This window comes from Hydractinia symbiolongicarpus, chromosome 2, assembly GCF_029227915.1.
Source record: "Hydractinia symbiolongicarpus strain clone_291-10 chromosome 2, HSymV2.1, whole genome shotgun sequence".
NCBI lineage: Eukaryota > Metazoa > Cnidaria > Hydrozoa > Anthoathecata > Hydractiniidae > Hydractinia > Hydractinia symbiolongicarpus.
The window spans coordinates 18596275-18612639 of record NC_079876.1 but is presented as its reverse complement, the minus strand read 5'-3'; the positions used below and the strand labels follow the sequence as shown (position 1 = coordinate 18612639).

The following is a 16365-nucleotide window of genomic DNA, read 5'->3' as shown; positions in this document are numbered from 1 at the left end:
AAAACATAAAGTGACACGCATAAAAAAGGGACTAATTTAACAGCAACCATTTAAACAGCGTGTGTTCTAAATGGGAAAAATAAACAGCTAGGCATTATATTTCCAATGCTGAAATTAACTACGTGTAAACATAGAACATTTTTAGTTAATTTTTTAAAAGTATTAAATACCAGTGAATTCTATTCTTAATATCCATACACGATGTTTTTATATAAAAAAAATAATGTTTTTTTAGTTTCAACGTGAAGATTCTTAACTTTTGAACAAAAGTGGTCCTAATATATTATAAGGATATTCTTAACACAATCAAAAATTAAACAATTGGGGAAACCGCTGTACAGATCACCCCTAAGGTTAGCCTTATTTCACTAACAGGCTGTCAACTTTGTGGGGAAGAAAAATACTTAAAATGAAACATGAGAAGTGACAATTTACATCGATGAAAGAATGCAAGTTTATATGAGTGCACAAAGAATAAAACAACACAAGGATGCAAGCGGAATTTTAAGATGACCTTATTCCTAAGATCTTCTTAACTTTTTGTGTCATTTTATCTTTTTACGGAGGATATTCTTATAGAAATAACGTGAATTTTTAGAGCCTGAAGTGCATGTTAAATTCATGTTCTTACGACTGCAGAAATCATTAAGGGAAAAATGATCTACAAAATGATATGATAACACAACTAAATAAACCGCAAATCACACAATAAAAGCAAAGCTTTTATCTGTTGTTGTGTTATAATTTTTAGGCTTTTTTTCCTAATTTTATTGAAATATGTGTGTAGAAAAACTTTTGTTTCGTTTTGTTTTAATGCGTTGTGATCACTTGATTGGGGATGGAAAGTTATTCTGTTCAATTTTCTTGTTCCGACCAAGATACTCTGAAATGTTTTTTCCCCTTTTTGTGAGTCTAGAATTTATGTCAGGTTAAAAAAAATTGTTCACTAGTTCTTCCAAAATCATCCACAAAGGTGCTTTCTTTGATGTGTCTATATTCGCGTATTTTTTAATTCGCCCACCTTTATTTAGTGGCTAACCTACACTCGTCCATCGTCATTGAGCGGGTCCTCTGCCGTCGTCTACTGTTATTTAATAACTCGCCTGTATTTTTAGAACAGATGCATGTTTCTCATGGAATTAAAAATGTTCACTTTTTCATACTTTCTTTTTCTAGTAACTCTATGACTTTATTTATAGATAGTTTATGTCGTCATAGAGGTTATATGAATTCATAGAAGTGTTTTATGGACATCACAGAAATTCAAGGAACACGTTTTGAATGTACGAATTTAGTTTGCGATATGTAATTTTTTTTGTCAGTTAGTGTGTTTCCTTGGTATGTGTTTCCTTGTTTCTTTGTTTCTTTGTGTTTTTTTCGTTTTTCGTTGCCTTCTCTCATATTTTCCTCATTAATTCATGCTAAGATAAATTTACTCTCTATAAAAATAATACCCGTATTTTGTCCGCCTCTGCGCAAAAGGGTATCGCAGTGGCGGACACAAGAAATGCGACATATAAAGGATGGACAAACATGTTGATTTATCTATGGGCCACTGACTATCTCTTTAATTCTAGCCACATTCCGCCTGTCTGTTTGTGCGCGAAAAAAAGCTGTGTTGCATACGCACGCAAATACGGACTTTTTTATACCGTACGGGGGAGATTTTATTTTATTTTTCCGCTTTCAGCGAATTTGGGCAGCTGCGAATTTATAAAAAATGATCCAATCAGCAAGTCTTAAAATTTTGTTGCCTTCGTTTTTTTATTGTTAAATTATTTTTGCCCGCGCTTATTACCACAACGGCACTTTTAACCTTTTATACGCTCCGGCAAAGGACAGAAAAGGTAGTCTGAAATTTTGTAAGAAGATGGAAGCAAGTCGTGGTCGTGATTGGTGTTAGGTTTGTAGGTCTCTGTTAAATCCTTTATTCTTCTAAAAGCATTTTATTTTTGTAATATACGTTTTCTGTATTTGTTTTCATGTTTTAAGATAAATATATTGTTACGTTTTCTAGCCATGTTTAAATCCTAAACAACAATTTTAAGATTTAGGCTAAATAAATAAGATCTAGTTAGCTACATCCATCCTTATTTGTTCATATTATTTTAAACTTTCTATTCAGTTTGTTATATTATTATTTATTTTTAATGTTGAGTTGTGGCTACCCAAAACGGAAGTAGCCATATGCAGTTTTGCTTACAACAAGATATCTAATTTTACAAAATGAAATAATGAGGTAATGACAGGTAATGACATGCTCTTTAATGGATTTTTATTTAACCCAAAAGTGCAGAGAATTTTTTATGGATATTACACCTATACGGTTTACCCGTACTAAGCAATTTCACCTGAAATTAATCCGCAATATAAAAAAATGTTAGCCGACCGTTTTTGCTATAAGGGGGTAACAACAGGTTGAAAACTGTGTTTTTATTTCAGCTAACGTTTAGTGAAAGTTATTTTTTAAGAAAATATAATACACCTGAAACCCTACAATGCCGTGTGCGTTTTACCCGATTTACGACATACTGTATATCTGTACTAAAGTGGTCAACCTGGATGTGTGGCACAGGTTACGGCTAAGCGCTCAACCGGTCGTTTACACCGGAGCAGAGAGTTACTTGTGACTTAACCCAGCGTTTCGATGCATGTTTCCCTGACTATATAATAATAGTCGTATTTTGTGTGTTAAAAATTGCTGAGTGCAGCTTCATTCCAGGTCCCCACAGAGTAAACAATTTGATAATGGGCGACACGTTTATCTGTTGTTTATCTGTTCGGGCGTCAAAATGGTGCCGAAGTAGCAATAGCTTTTTTAATCTTGCTGCGGGATTTTTAAAATGCTTTGTATTTGTTTCATTATTTCTTTTACGTTTTTCAGCTATATATTTTGCTGACCATTTTTATTGGTATTCTTCTAAGGTTTTCTTCCGTTTGCTATAACAGCTTCTTACTCTAGCTAACAATACTTATGTGATCTTATACCAATGTGATTGCTACTTTGCCGCAACTGGGTTGTGGCTAGTCATAGCTACCTCCAGCAAAAGGAAAGTATATATTCTGTGCAAAATTTAACGATTGATCCGATTATTTTTGCTCACAATCATTTTTATTTTCACGATAGGCTGTCGGCCAGTTTTAATTGTTGTAAGTTTCATATATTTATACAGTTATATTGGAGCCTTCACCAAAAATTAATCCACGAAATGAAATTGTGGTTGACTGTTTTAGCTGGACAGGGTAACACAGACTGTTGCCTGCGTTTTTATAGAAAAAAAAAATTGTCCAGGAACTATGTAGATGAATACGTTTTATAAATTTGTGTCAAAAGTCTCCAGACTTCTGTTGGTTAAATTAAAAAAATTACCACTCATTGATTTATCTCCCAGGACCCATTCCTCATGTCGCTGGTGTTGAAATAGGTTCTCACTTGAAAAGGTGACAAACAGCATTTCAAAAACATAAGCAAAGGGACACAGTTGTAAATACTTTTACCTGCTGCACTTATTACGTAACACAGTTGCAATTTAGTTTAAAACTGGCGCACTTTTCACGCCCTTTTATCGGTCAAAAGGGCCATGACGATGAATAAAATAAACTTATAGAAATAGCTTCTTTTGCATTCACATACATTTTTGTTGCTTTATTTATTTATTCATTTATTTATAAAATATTCATGCAGCATTTTTCTTCAGCTATAACAACCTGTTGTCAACGAAATAGGTGTTAGCTTGAAAACATATAAAGTTTTAAATATATATACTAAAATACGAAAAACCTACGAAATGTCGAAACTTTACAAATACGTGTTTTCTCTATTGTGATAATCTACAGTTGTGAAAACACAGAATGAGTGAATTCTTTGTAGTGATAACTGTGATATATATAAATGTGATATATATAAATGTGATATATATAAATGTGATATATTTAAATGTGATATATTTATACTTATATATATATATATGAGTTTTAGCTCTTTCGAATCTAATTGCGCCGGCTAAATACCCCTTGTAATGTGATTTGATTTTTTTAATTTTTAATAAGAACCTTTTTGACGCTTATGTATTTAATCAACAGTTTTCGGTACTGACCGACCCATAACATGTTTGAAATCTTTGAAGGCATACAAATTATAAAAAAATCTTTTTTAATTTTTCTCACTTTTTCAAATTTTTGCTGACCTCAGGATTTAACCACTGGACCAAAAACGAAAGCGAAGCTTAGCTCGTGGCTGGATCAAGTAGACTACAAGTGATTAGAGTTACTGGACGGTTTTCATTACACAACATTTTACTCAAGAAATTTAACTGTCAAAGTTTAAGTTTAAGTTTGGCATACACCACCATGATTCATAATTTCCTTTTATCCAACAACGGTGAAATTGTTGATGCAAAGACACTATTTATTATATATAACAGTGATACCACGTAAAACGTAAAATATTGATTAAACGGGAAACCAATTGGATCAGTATTTGACGAAACGCATTTGATGTTTGTGAGAGACCAGGAATATAGACTGCCCAAAACAGCTGGTGCAACCAATCTGAAAGAGAATTAGAATAGCTATAATAATAAAAAGTGGTTCATGAAACGTTAATGGCCGTATATTAAACAACGCTTACTCCAAATGGTTAAACCCATTACCTTCCAAATGACGACAAAGTCATTGCAAAACCATTTGCAGATCCTAATAGATCAGATGTAACTGTGTTATTGATAAGAATATTAACTCCGATAAAACCACCAACCAAACATAGTCTTAGTAAAAGTAAAACGAACACCACTGCCATCCATAAACCGGTACTGAAATAACAATATAAAGAAAAAGTATTATTCCACAATAACATAAATTGCATTCAGAAATTTTAGTATTCTGTGACATGAATATTTAATAAGATTTATGTTCGAGAAACCAATTAATTTCTTTAGATGCTTGCGAATTTGCCAAAATACAAAGATCCAACATTTATGTGACGAAAGAATTTAGCAAATATTTCTTGATAAATGAATGGCATGATATGTTATGAAAAACACAGTGAAAAACTAAATATTTTAAGTCGTATTATATCTTTTGAGCAAAGCTTTTTTAAGAAGCAATTTTAAAGGACAGAACAACTTTAAACAGACATGTTTAAGATTATTTTAATACACGAACCTGCTTGGAACTATCCCAATCAGAACTGGTGACCATGGAAAGAGAAAGGCTGAGAAAAGGTTACTTCCAATGAAAACCTATAATGTTAATATAGTCACTTTAGTCAAAAAAAACCTGTTATGTTCCAATTGGACAAGGATTGTCATGACTTTACGTACAATCCACTGTCAGGCAGAGGCAGTTGTTTGGAAGGAAATAAATTGTTTAAAAGGAAATGTTCTCAGTCAAAATTTTCTATTAGAAAAGAAGGTATGGACAATTCGCAATGCTTTGAAGTAACTGCTGATAACAGACTGTCAGTGCTAAGTAGAATGCATATAAAATTTACTAGCCGCGCTTTTAATATGCGTGCTTACGGAACAATCTGCAGGCCGAGAAGGTCTACGCGTTTTGTTGACCTCTAGAAATAATAAGATCGCCCAAAAATGCAAACTTTATCTAGCCTGAGCATTCATTAAAACGCAGATTTCATAATGTTGAACGCGTTAGTCAAAAGTGCGCTGATCTTTAAAATTTGGCCCACTGTTCACCAATACTTTGTCCAACATTGTGCAGCAGGTAATTTCTAATAAATGTTTTAGCTTACCTTTCTCGCTCCAAAATGTTCAGTGACCTATGTGCAAAAGAATTATCAACAAGCTGCTTCTTTATTTTAACAGGAAGACTGTTATAATTAGAAAAACACGGTTGGTCACCAATAGTATGTCACCTCAAATTACACCTTTCTATTGTTTCGGAAAGAATGTAGATAGCAATTGCAAATGCAATCTGTCAAACGTGCAGAAAACTTACTTTGGGTATCAATAGAAATTGAGCAGGAAGCATGAGAGCAGCAACAGTTAAAAGTGTTAAACCAATCTTTGATGTAGAGTATGCCATACCATCTGAGATAAATTTCAGTAATGCATTATAGAGATAGCAATAAATATAAAAAAATGAGAAAAAATAAGGTAAAACGCAATGCTAATTTTTTTCAAAACGACAACAATAATATACTAGACGCTTTCCGAATATTGCCTATTTACTAATGCCCACATTGCTAATCAAACTTACTGTATTCTGTTGCTGTAGCTGCAAATAGTGGAAACAGTTCTTCGTTTCCAGTTGCTGCAATAGAATAAATCGCATACAGTAGGCTGACTTGGATGTACTCCTTTATACTGAAAATAAGGAAACTAAGCTGTAATATTATAATTGTGTCAAAGCTCATCTCGTAAGCTGAAGAAATAGTTCCAAAACACATATGAGCACAGCAACGACAGCAAATAAAATACCGAGAGCGACAACGTCGACAGCTACAACGACAACGACATCAACAGTGATAACGAAAACAACAACACCAACGGCAAAAATGAAAATATCGACGAAAACAACAACAACGGCGATAACGATAGCTAAATTAGTGACAGCAAAAAAGAAAACAACATAACAACAACCCTTTCCCTACAACGTTGACAACACATGCTTAACCGATTGTGCAAGGTATTGTGCACAAATGGAAATGACCAAATCATGAAATGCACTTACCGGAGTAACTTTACTATCTTATATGTCTTTATCTTTTCTAACCAACTGTTCGCATTATTTGTTTCATTAATTTGCAGAACAAATTTATTTTCCAAATCTTTGTCTTTGCTTTTTGTGAGGCTGCCATGACATTTATGATGTGACGCTTGTAATAATGGTGTCCGGTCGTTGTTTTCTCTAAATAATAAACACAATAAAGCTGTTCTTCGTACTGATTACAGTTTTTACTCCCTGTGGTTTTATCTACCTACAGCACGCTACATTCAAATGATATATTACTTGCAAGAATTGAACTAAATAACTACTTTCACTATGCCACTTGGATTTTTATTTGGTGTTTAGCATGAAATTTGCCATGAAAGGGTTGTGATTGCAAAGAAGAAAATTCTATTACATATTTATCTTCAATCAAATTAATTAATGGATGCGGTCACTTTAGTTATCTTTATATTCTCCTGCCTTATTTTTTTTATCATACATTCTACTCCATTGAACATTCGATAAATATCTCTCCATGTGAACCTTGTAGCGAACACTGTCAAGAACATTTAGAAACGTATCGAAAAATATTACCTTGGTACGTTTGGAACATACACCACGATCAAAGCTATACAAATCGCCAAGCCAAAGGTTAGAAATAAGTTTGGAAGGAAAATACCAAATCTTTCAAAAAAGGAGCCTGGAATAGAATAGTCCAAGTTAATAGTTCATATTCGCTTCTTTATTATCAAGGATGCAACTATGTTCAGGTTGCATTCCGCATGAAATATGTCTGAATTTTGATTTTTCCTAAAAGGGTAGTTCGATGACTACCAATAGTGACGTTATATAAAAAAAATAGTTGATAAATAAAGTTCTTCTTGAAAACCAAGAACACTTTTGAGACAAAGAATTATAACATTTCGTACAGAAAACATGAATAGACAATGAGAACAACTTAGGAATAATATTTGCTTTCCGAAAAAACAGAAAAGTAATCTTTTAAAATAGCAAGAGTCTTTAAGTAAGCCTTTTAAAATGTATAACAAGGCCAGTTTTAGCATTAAAATGTAACTTTTCTAAGCGTCTGAACTTTGCTTAAAAACACTTTACATTATGATTACTTAGTTTGAATAAGAGTGAATTTACAAATGACGCCTTTAAGAAATGCTATCATCTGTAATAAATATTTTGAGCTACTGATAATACTCACAAACGTTTTTGAGTAGTTAAAGGCAAATTTCTTAGGTGCTCGAACACTGTGTTGCCTCCAAAAAGGATTTTCAGTTTAATAACAAACTTTTAATCGACCAAACATATCTCATTTTAACTGCACAGAGCTGATACCAGTATTATACTGATGTGTGCCTAATTTAAATGCTATTGAGACCATTAGCTATCAGTGCGATAATGGGTACCATGCTTTCTTGGTAATCCTGAACAACATCTTCATACAGACCTCTTAAAATAATATACTTCGATTACGATATTCAAGGGGCTTGTAACAGACATGTTTCAAGATAAAACATATAAAATATTTACCGCTCTGGAAAACTTCTGGATATTGCTCACATGGGAACACCAAGAAACCTATCAAATAGTTTTACAATTTAACACTCAAGATAATTTGCATAATGCAGGATAAGCCTTAACCTTAGTCAGTGATGGTGCATATGTGAAAACAGTAGGCATACTAAAAAATACTTTAAAATTTTTCAAAGAGAAAATGGCCATATAGGTGGCGTTTTAGTTGCAATATTAATGACAGAAATCTTAACTTAGAAATCTTAGGTTAGTATTGTAGCTACATTATCTTTCTTTTATCAATAATCAATTGCTATTCATTAATTTAATGTTATATAACGCCAAACTTGGTTCGAACTTGTTTTTGTTTATTTGGCAACCTGATGTAAAAAATACATTTTTGTTTTTTTTGAGATTTCGGTAGATTTGGTTCTCCGGTTTTACTAGAAGAGTTCGCGTGGGTATTCCTGTTGATGTTAGTGTTGAATTAAACTACTATCAGTGCTGGTTTTATATGTTTACCAAGAAAGAATTAATACATTCTGCTACATATACATTGGTGTTATTGCTACCATTTTGCCACATTCAATGACACAATTAGGCAATTTTTTATTGTTCGCGTTCAATGTAATCAAAAAAATTCCTAAGAAACAAACACGATGGAAGCGCAAAATAATCTTTCTTATATATTTGACCAAATTTTAATTCGCATGTTTAACCATTCGCAAGATTCAATCTAATAATTAAAAAAATAAATTAGCAATGTCGAATTTTCTTGCCAATAGCCACTAACACTTCCTGGTGATGAAATACTTAATTATAGCTGTGTCCCGTGGAAAAATCCACTGTATTTCTCATTTGATTCATGTAACACATACGTCCATCAAAAAAAAAACAATACAGCAATGCGAATCTTACAATCTGCATTATTATATAAACTAGTCAATAAGGCCCGTGGCAAAATCCACTTAGGCAGGATAACAGATAAAAACAACGTCTTTTAAATTTTGCTGACGTCAGCACTGACCCGTCAAAACCTCAAAAAATATTTTTTAGAAATTTGTATACCTGTTGCCTTCATCGTATAGATCTTGAAACGCTGAGCAGGAAAATGTATAGGATCATGTACTTTTGACAAATGGTTGCAGAGATATTAGGGTTTGAAGGTTTTTTGATGACGTCATCAACCTGTGCATTCCGAAACGGATTCTGGGACATAGTTTTGGCAAAATCACCCAAATTGGTCCTAGATGGTCCCTAGTTACCCACGCGGTGAAAAATCATTGACGTCACCACCTCGTTTCCAAATTATTTGCTCTCAAAGTTTTAGGTGCACTGTAATAGCTTCATTAATTTAATTTAGGATATTGACGTTAAAGTAGTGTTACTGACGTCGCGCCGTAACGTCAGAAAATATAACATATTAGACATGCATTTTTCGGTAACATCAAAGGAAAATAAGCACATCCACTTTGCCTGTCACAGAGACACGGAACTGGCGTATTATTATATAGATAGTCGATAAATCCACTTAGGAAAAAGGCCAATGAAAAAATAGGTTGCTTTAGATGTTTTGCTGCCACCAGCAGTGCATATACAAAAAAATGTTCTTAAAATTTTACACCAAATATTAAATGTCAAATCGCATTAAATCCTCCACACAAATATTACAAAAAATAAAAAAGAACAGCAATACTCACAAAACCGACAGTAAGAACACCGACAGTTACAACACTGACAGTCACAACACGGATAATAACAATGTTAGAAATAACGCGATAATCCGTACTGTCCTTTACCAACATATATATATATATATATAATATATAATTTTTTCGGCAACATCAAAGGAAAATGACGATATCAACTTTGCCTGTCACAGACACACGGAACTGGCGTATTATTATATAGATGACCAAAAAAGTAGAAGGTGTGGAACAACTGCAGTGTATATGTGACATTTAGAATCTAAATCTACTAAAGTTACTTGCTCTGAACCTCTAACAATGCAAAAATTATTCGGAAATAAGTTTTACATCTCACCAATAAAATTTAAAATCACTCAACATGTCACATACAAAAAAGCTGATCAAATACAAATCTCTCTCAATGTATATGCAGTTATTTTGATGTTATTGCTTATACTTTTTCCCACAAAAGTTTTACAACGTGTAAAAAAAAAACGGCTGTAGGGAGTACTTCTGAGTCAACGAAAACTTTTGTTGACATTTTGAAAGTTGTCCCTACCCATTAAATGTTACACAAAATTTCAAAAAACTGCGATTTAAAACGCATCAAATTTAAATCTAGAAGGATTAGTCATTTTGGTACGTTGCACAGAGTTTTTACCCGGTAAGAATTTATACAAAATATAGAAAAACACAGCTGACAAGGTGTAATATCTAATTGTATGGTCCTTCCTCACAAAATTAACATAAAATTTCAAAAAAATTTCATTTATAACATCTAAAACAACATAAATCATTTCTATCAGTATATGCCATACCATTGTCTCCTACAAAAGTTACAGCCTGTAAATTAAAAACAACTAAGATCGGGTATTTTCATCTATTTCATACCATCCTGTCCCAAAGAATTTATAGAAATTGTGAATATTGAGTGGTAAAACAGAAATTTGCATAATTTTATTTTTTTATATCCACATTGTATATGCTTTCTACAACAATAAGTTAATCCAAAATGTCAATAAGAAGATTAAAATAGCTTACAAAGAGTATAAAATCAAAATCAACAAAATAGCTCCTTTGGTGTAATGAATGTGGCCATACGCACAAAAGTTTACACTAAATAAATGTAAAAAATGTTGTGTTTAGTAATTCCAAATCAACAAAATGATTTATGTCTTTACCCAAAAACTCTTACCTGAAAATGTCAAAACTACAATTTGGAACAAATTAAATTTACACTTTACAAGTAATTTCTGTACTTTATTTTTCAGAAATTTTTGCAGGAAAAGAACTTTCGCAAACTAAAAAAAAGGATCGGGAAAATGTTTAAATTTTAATATCGTTTTATTTTAATATCGTTCGATGGATTTTGTGGGACGCTTACTTTTTGTGTATATAATGTCAGAGTTGAATTTCTCATTTTAATATAAAAACACAAATGGTTTGTAAGGTGTATAGTCCAATTCTAAGGTTAGCTAGGTACTGGGAATCTTTAGTTAAAGCTAACATTAGCTAGCTACAGCATCTAATAACTGGTCACTTAAATATAAACTGGAGACTGAGCTAGGTATAAAAAACATGGCTACATATATATAAAGTCCTAGCTAGCTAGCTAGCTAGCTGTTGGTGGTGGTTAGCTTTTATGATGTTAGCTAACAAACATGTCTCGCATCAATAATATGGTCAAAACTGAAAAGAAAACATGAACAAACCTTACAGAAACCTTTCTATGATTAATTTATAGGTTTATGCTGTTCTTCAAATGCTTTTCTAAAGACTTATTTTGAAGGAAAGAGTAGAAAATAACTCTTTTGAGCCATCTTTTGTGTAAACACAATTTTCATTTCTCTATGCTAGGAACTTCATTTAACTGTCTGTGCACTTTGTGAATATTTAATACTGTTTATTCATATGTAGCGATACCTATATATATGTGTGCTTATATAGGTATTTTTGTATAGCGGTATACATATTTATATCGTAATTAGCTGTGGTTATACAGTTACAACTTATATGTCATTTCTATGATGTGCAGTCCTAACTTTTTGTAGTAAATTTTAGCGTAAGGCCAAGGGAATATATATATAAGATTAAAAAAGCCCACCTGCAAGACTTGGTCCAATAATGAAACCAATTGAAATTCCCGTGAAGGCAATTGACATGGCAAGAGTGAGGTTTGTGTCGTCGCATACATCTGCCATAATGGATTTTGAAAGCACAATAACAGCTATAAAAATTATTAGGCTGATTATTCCTAGATTGGTTGGCTAAGAAATAAAATTTCAATTTTGAAGTTAAAAACAGAATAGACCTTGTAAGCTCTGACTTTACATTGGGCCGCAGTCTTTGTATTAGACAAAGCAAATTATGTACTAGTTATCTCACGGTGCCGAGTTAAATATGACCTATATTTTTTGAGTTCTTTAACGTTTGCGGAAAATTATTACAGATATTTTACTTGCCTTCACTCGCATTATTTTATCTCACAAGGTCTATGTTTTTCAGCCACCAATTACTACGTCGGAAATAATTTTTGGCGTCAAGGAGACTTATTAAGAGCCAAAGTATAAAGTTAAAGATACTCTCAAACCTCTAGCAGCCAATAATATCGCCGATTAAAGAAACAAGGAGAAAAAACACACACAAATATAAACAAACCTGAAGATGCTCCCTGAATAAATCGCGTGGTGACAGCCCAGTAGAAGTTGTTGGTGAATCCAAATGCCAGTGTTGAGAACATTAGTAGCGCAGTTGAAACAATCAAAACTGACTTCTTTCCCTTGACATCTGCGACATAACCCCAAGGTAAACTGCAAAAGGCCAAGAAAAACATTTAAATTACTTAATTTCAAACCCGTAACTTTTATTCCATTCAGCAATTGAAACAGAAAACAAATTCTTTTCTACTGACCTAGAAAACAACCTTCCTACGTATATAGAAGACGCAATCATACCAGCGTAAAGTCCTGTATTATAAAAAGAAGAACACTTGAAAACATTTTTTCCTAAAGTAAAAAAAGCATACACCTCTATGAATTTATTTTTTGAGGATTAAAATCAGCAGCAGCAGATCTAATTTAAGTGATGTTTGTGAGTTATAAAATTGAGTGTTTGTTTGTGAGCTATCTTATGAAAAAAGGTCGTAGGGCATTAAAAAAGGTTTTAGAAATTACCGTAGTGCTTACTATAACGCTATCAAAACAATGGCATTGAAGTTGGGGCACTAAAATTATTCGATCTTAACAAGTTGAGTTACTATAATTCAATCTACCACTTCGCGCGCTAACTTCAGAATTGGACTTGTAACAGGCGGGGTTTTTTTTAAAGCGTGTACTAGTTCAAGAATGGGTGCTAATATCCAAAGGTGGTCAAGGACAATATATGATAAACAAAAATTTAATCCATTTTTCCGTAATATGATAGCTTGCGTTCTTATAGAAATTAAAAAACACTCAGCACGATTAGCATTATTAACTTATCGCCCTTGTTAATCCGATCATGTAAAAAATGTAGTCTTTCACATCATTCTCAAGTAGCTATATGCTTGGAAGCAAACTTCTCTGATTTCCGTAATTATAGGTATATTTTTTAGGGCATGCGGTAAATTGATGTGTGTTGAATCATACGAGTACAGCGTAGTAAATAAATGAATAAATTATTATATCGTAATATGTCCACCCAAAATACTAAAAATATCTATCCAGGAAATAAATTGTACTCACCTGTATCAACTTCAGATGTCCCAAAAGACTAAAAAAATAGTGACATGTGATCAAAAGCCATGAAAGGGTGTAAGCATCAAATTACATTGAAGTCCGATTGGGATGACTTGCAAATGAAAAAGCGCGCGCCAAATGTAAAATCTACTAAGGGGATTAAATCTTTTGACGTTGAAATATTTATTTCATACCGTAGATCATTGATTACCTCATTCTAGGAAATTAACAGAGGCATAAAATTAACGAGAATTTTAAACATTCGCGTTAATAAAATGTTCCTTATTAAAGTGTAACGTAGATATCCAGGATGTTAAAATAGTTACTAGTTTAAAACATGTCAATAAAGTTTTATTCAGCAATTCCAGTACAAAGCTCATATCGTGCGTAGCGTGTACTGCGTTGTCATTTCTTTTACCGACGCAACTCAGTATGTTCTTGATACGGTCCACTCGCCTAATGTGATTAAGGTAGGCTTCAGGGCAGCTGATATTGCAAACTTTAAAGAAAACAAAACAAAAATTCTCAAAACAATAATAAGCATATTGCCTAATGCCTTTTGTAAATCAATGGAATTAAATCTCGTTAATTAAATTTTTGTAAGTTGTTAATTTTGTGTCTCGTTAATTCCCTGTTATAAGGTATATAGGAGAAGGGTAATTAAGGCTGGTTCTTAATAGAAGTTGAACAAGTTCAACTTTTAAAAAAACTTACAAAACCAAAAAAAGTTGTACATTTTTCCTGTTAAGTGTAAACAGAAAAATGTACATTACATTTACACAGTCATGGTAATGCCATCTTACGTTAAAATGTAACAACAATACTTCCTTCTTTCAAGTCAAGGACATGATTACATTAATGACGCAAATTTACCTTAACCAATTTAGGTAAGAATGAAAACACCGTTGTCAGAGTCATCCCATCAAACAACTAAAATGAAAATGTAACGTTTGTGTAATTTATTTTCTTAGTAAGTCAGCAATAAAATAACAATATATTTATCTGCTGCTTACCAACAAGAAAAATAACACTGCAAGCACTCCAGTTGGTAGTGGTGTGGCCCCTTCGCGTGCCATCAACTTCATTAGACAAGCCCTGAAACCCATCTCCTAGCTTGGTTCCCTTGTCTTGATGAATGGAAGTTGTCGTTATGCAATCTAAAATAATTTATGTTACATTTTGAGCGTGTTATCTTGACTGATAACATTGATTTACTATGGCTTAAGGTTGCAGTAACCCTTTTAAAAATCGGAAATATTTTTTTACATAATTAGTTACGAAAGGTTGTTTTCAGACTATGTATCCATATTTTTTCTGTTATAACACACTTGTCGCGATGATATAGCTATAACACTATTATCTTTGACCATAAATATCCAGCCTTAACCATTCTTTTTTTTAAATGTAATTCATTATTAATTAATTAGGTTCTGCCAAATAAAGCTTTAGTCTCCGCACTTGCGAAATTGTACAGAAATAAATGACGTAATTATTAAAGAGAAACGTTAATAACAACAACGATGGCGCATAAAGTAAAATTAGACTTCGATCTCCAACGCGCTTCACCGTAAGAGCTGTAACTTCTGAAAGTATTTTTGCCTTTTTTTAAAAGTTTGAGACGAGTTTTGTAAATCATACAGCTTATAAACAATGCGCGGAACTTTTTTGATTTTAAGTATTTTTCTTTTGACAGCGGCGACATGATATGATAATGAGTGTTCTTTTAAAACAAATATCGGCTATCGTGAAAAACATATAAAAAAACAAAAGTTTTTCGCACACTCTTTTGATACAAACAACCCAAGGTTTGTTTTTAAACAGAAGTCAATGCAAAATTAGAAGTTTGTAAAAAATTGGAGTTCGTGAAAGCTACTTATTTTCTTCTTTATTGCATACTTATTAATGAGTATATATGCTGGCTCAGCCAATCAAAAAATTAAACAACACTGTTTCTATGTGCCTGAAGGATAATATTTTCAGGAAATAATAAAAAAAGATCGTATTAATAATATATTGATTGAAAAATTCATTTGTTTGAACGGCTAAAAAAGATTTACTGCCACCTTAAGGTGGACTAACAAAGCGACGTGATGGAATAAAATGCAATAAATACACTTCATTGCCATATATACGACGTAATTAACGTTAAGAAATAAAATCTATTATCATGCACCTCAGGCGGGAGCCTCTGACAGAGTATTCTTGGATATTTTATTATTATTATTATTATTATTATTACTATTATTTACCCAGGATAGCCTCTTCAGTTCCTATTGGTACTGCTATCAACGAGGGTCCTGCCAAGGGGGTCCTAGCGCATTTAAAGCTCCCATTTGAGCTACGAAAGTCGTGGGAAGCACAGCAATCGCTCAACTAGACAACCGCCTAAGATATCAATCCTATTCTCGTGCTGAGCGCTAAGCAGAAAGGATAGATTCACACTTTTATAGTCTCTGGCATGACTCGGCCGGGGTTTGAACCCAAGACCTCCCGCACTGAAAGCGAACGCTCTACCACAAGGCTATCAGTCGGTGCATCATTCGTGCAGTTGTTAGCCAAGAGTCGAATATCTCGGCAGATATCCGATATCGAATATCTGCTCGAGATATTCGACAGATTCTCCGGCACTATATTTCGTTTATATATATAGTCCCTTTATAAAATTACATGCAAGTCAATCAGATGGGGAGTTAAAATTATTTAAATAAAAATGTTATCAAACAAAAGATGTTTTATATCGCACTCCTTTTTTTATTGTTTTCGATTGT

The 16365-nt window shown here is 32.8% G+C and overlaps 1 protein-coding gene across 1 annotated transcript; it reads right to left on the bottom strand.

Annotated features, from left to right (window-relative positions):
* Positions 1-3608: 3608 nt before the first annotated feature.
* Positions 3609-14958, bottom strand: LOC130629845 (uncharacterized). Its single transcript, XM_057443209.1, has 15 exons — positions 14611-14958; positions 14471-14527; positions 13604-13631; positions 12793-12847; positions 12540-12691; positions 11986-12108; positions 8212-8259; positions 7264-7369; positions 6691-6867; positions 6217-6323; positions 5956-6047; positions 5750-5776; positions 5164-5240; positions 4653-4811; positions 3609-4551 (listed from the first exon to the last, which is right to left on the bottom strand). The coding sequence occupies exons 1-15, from the start codon at positions 14701-14703 to the stop codon at positions 4356-4358; spliced, it is 1497 nt and encodes a 498-aa protein (XP_057299192.1). The 5' UTR covers positions 14704-14958; the 3' UTR covers positions 3609-4355.
* Positions 14959-16365: the final 1407 nt, after the last annotated feature.

Coding starts and splice junctions, on each gene's coding strand:
- LOC130629845 (XM_057443209.1), bottom strand. CDS start 14,703: ATGGGTTTCAGGGCTTGTCTAATGAAGTTGATGGCACGCGAAGGGGCC. Junction 12,848..13,603: donor GACATCTGAAGTTGATACAG/GTGAGTACAATT, acceptor TTTATAATACAG/GACTTTACGCTGGTATGATT. Junction 6,324..6,690: donor AAGATAGTAAAGTTACTCCG/GTAAGTGCATTT, acceptor CCTTATTTTCAG/TATAAAGGAGTACATCCAAG.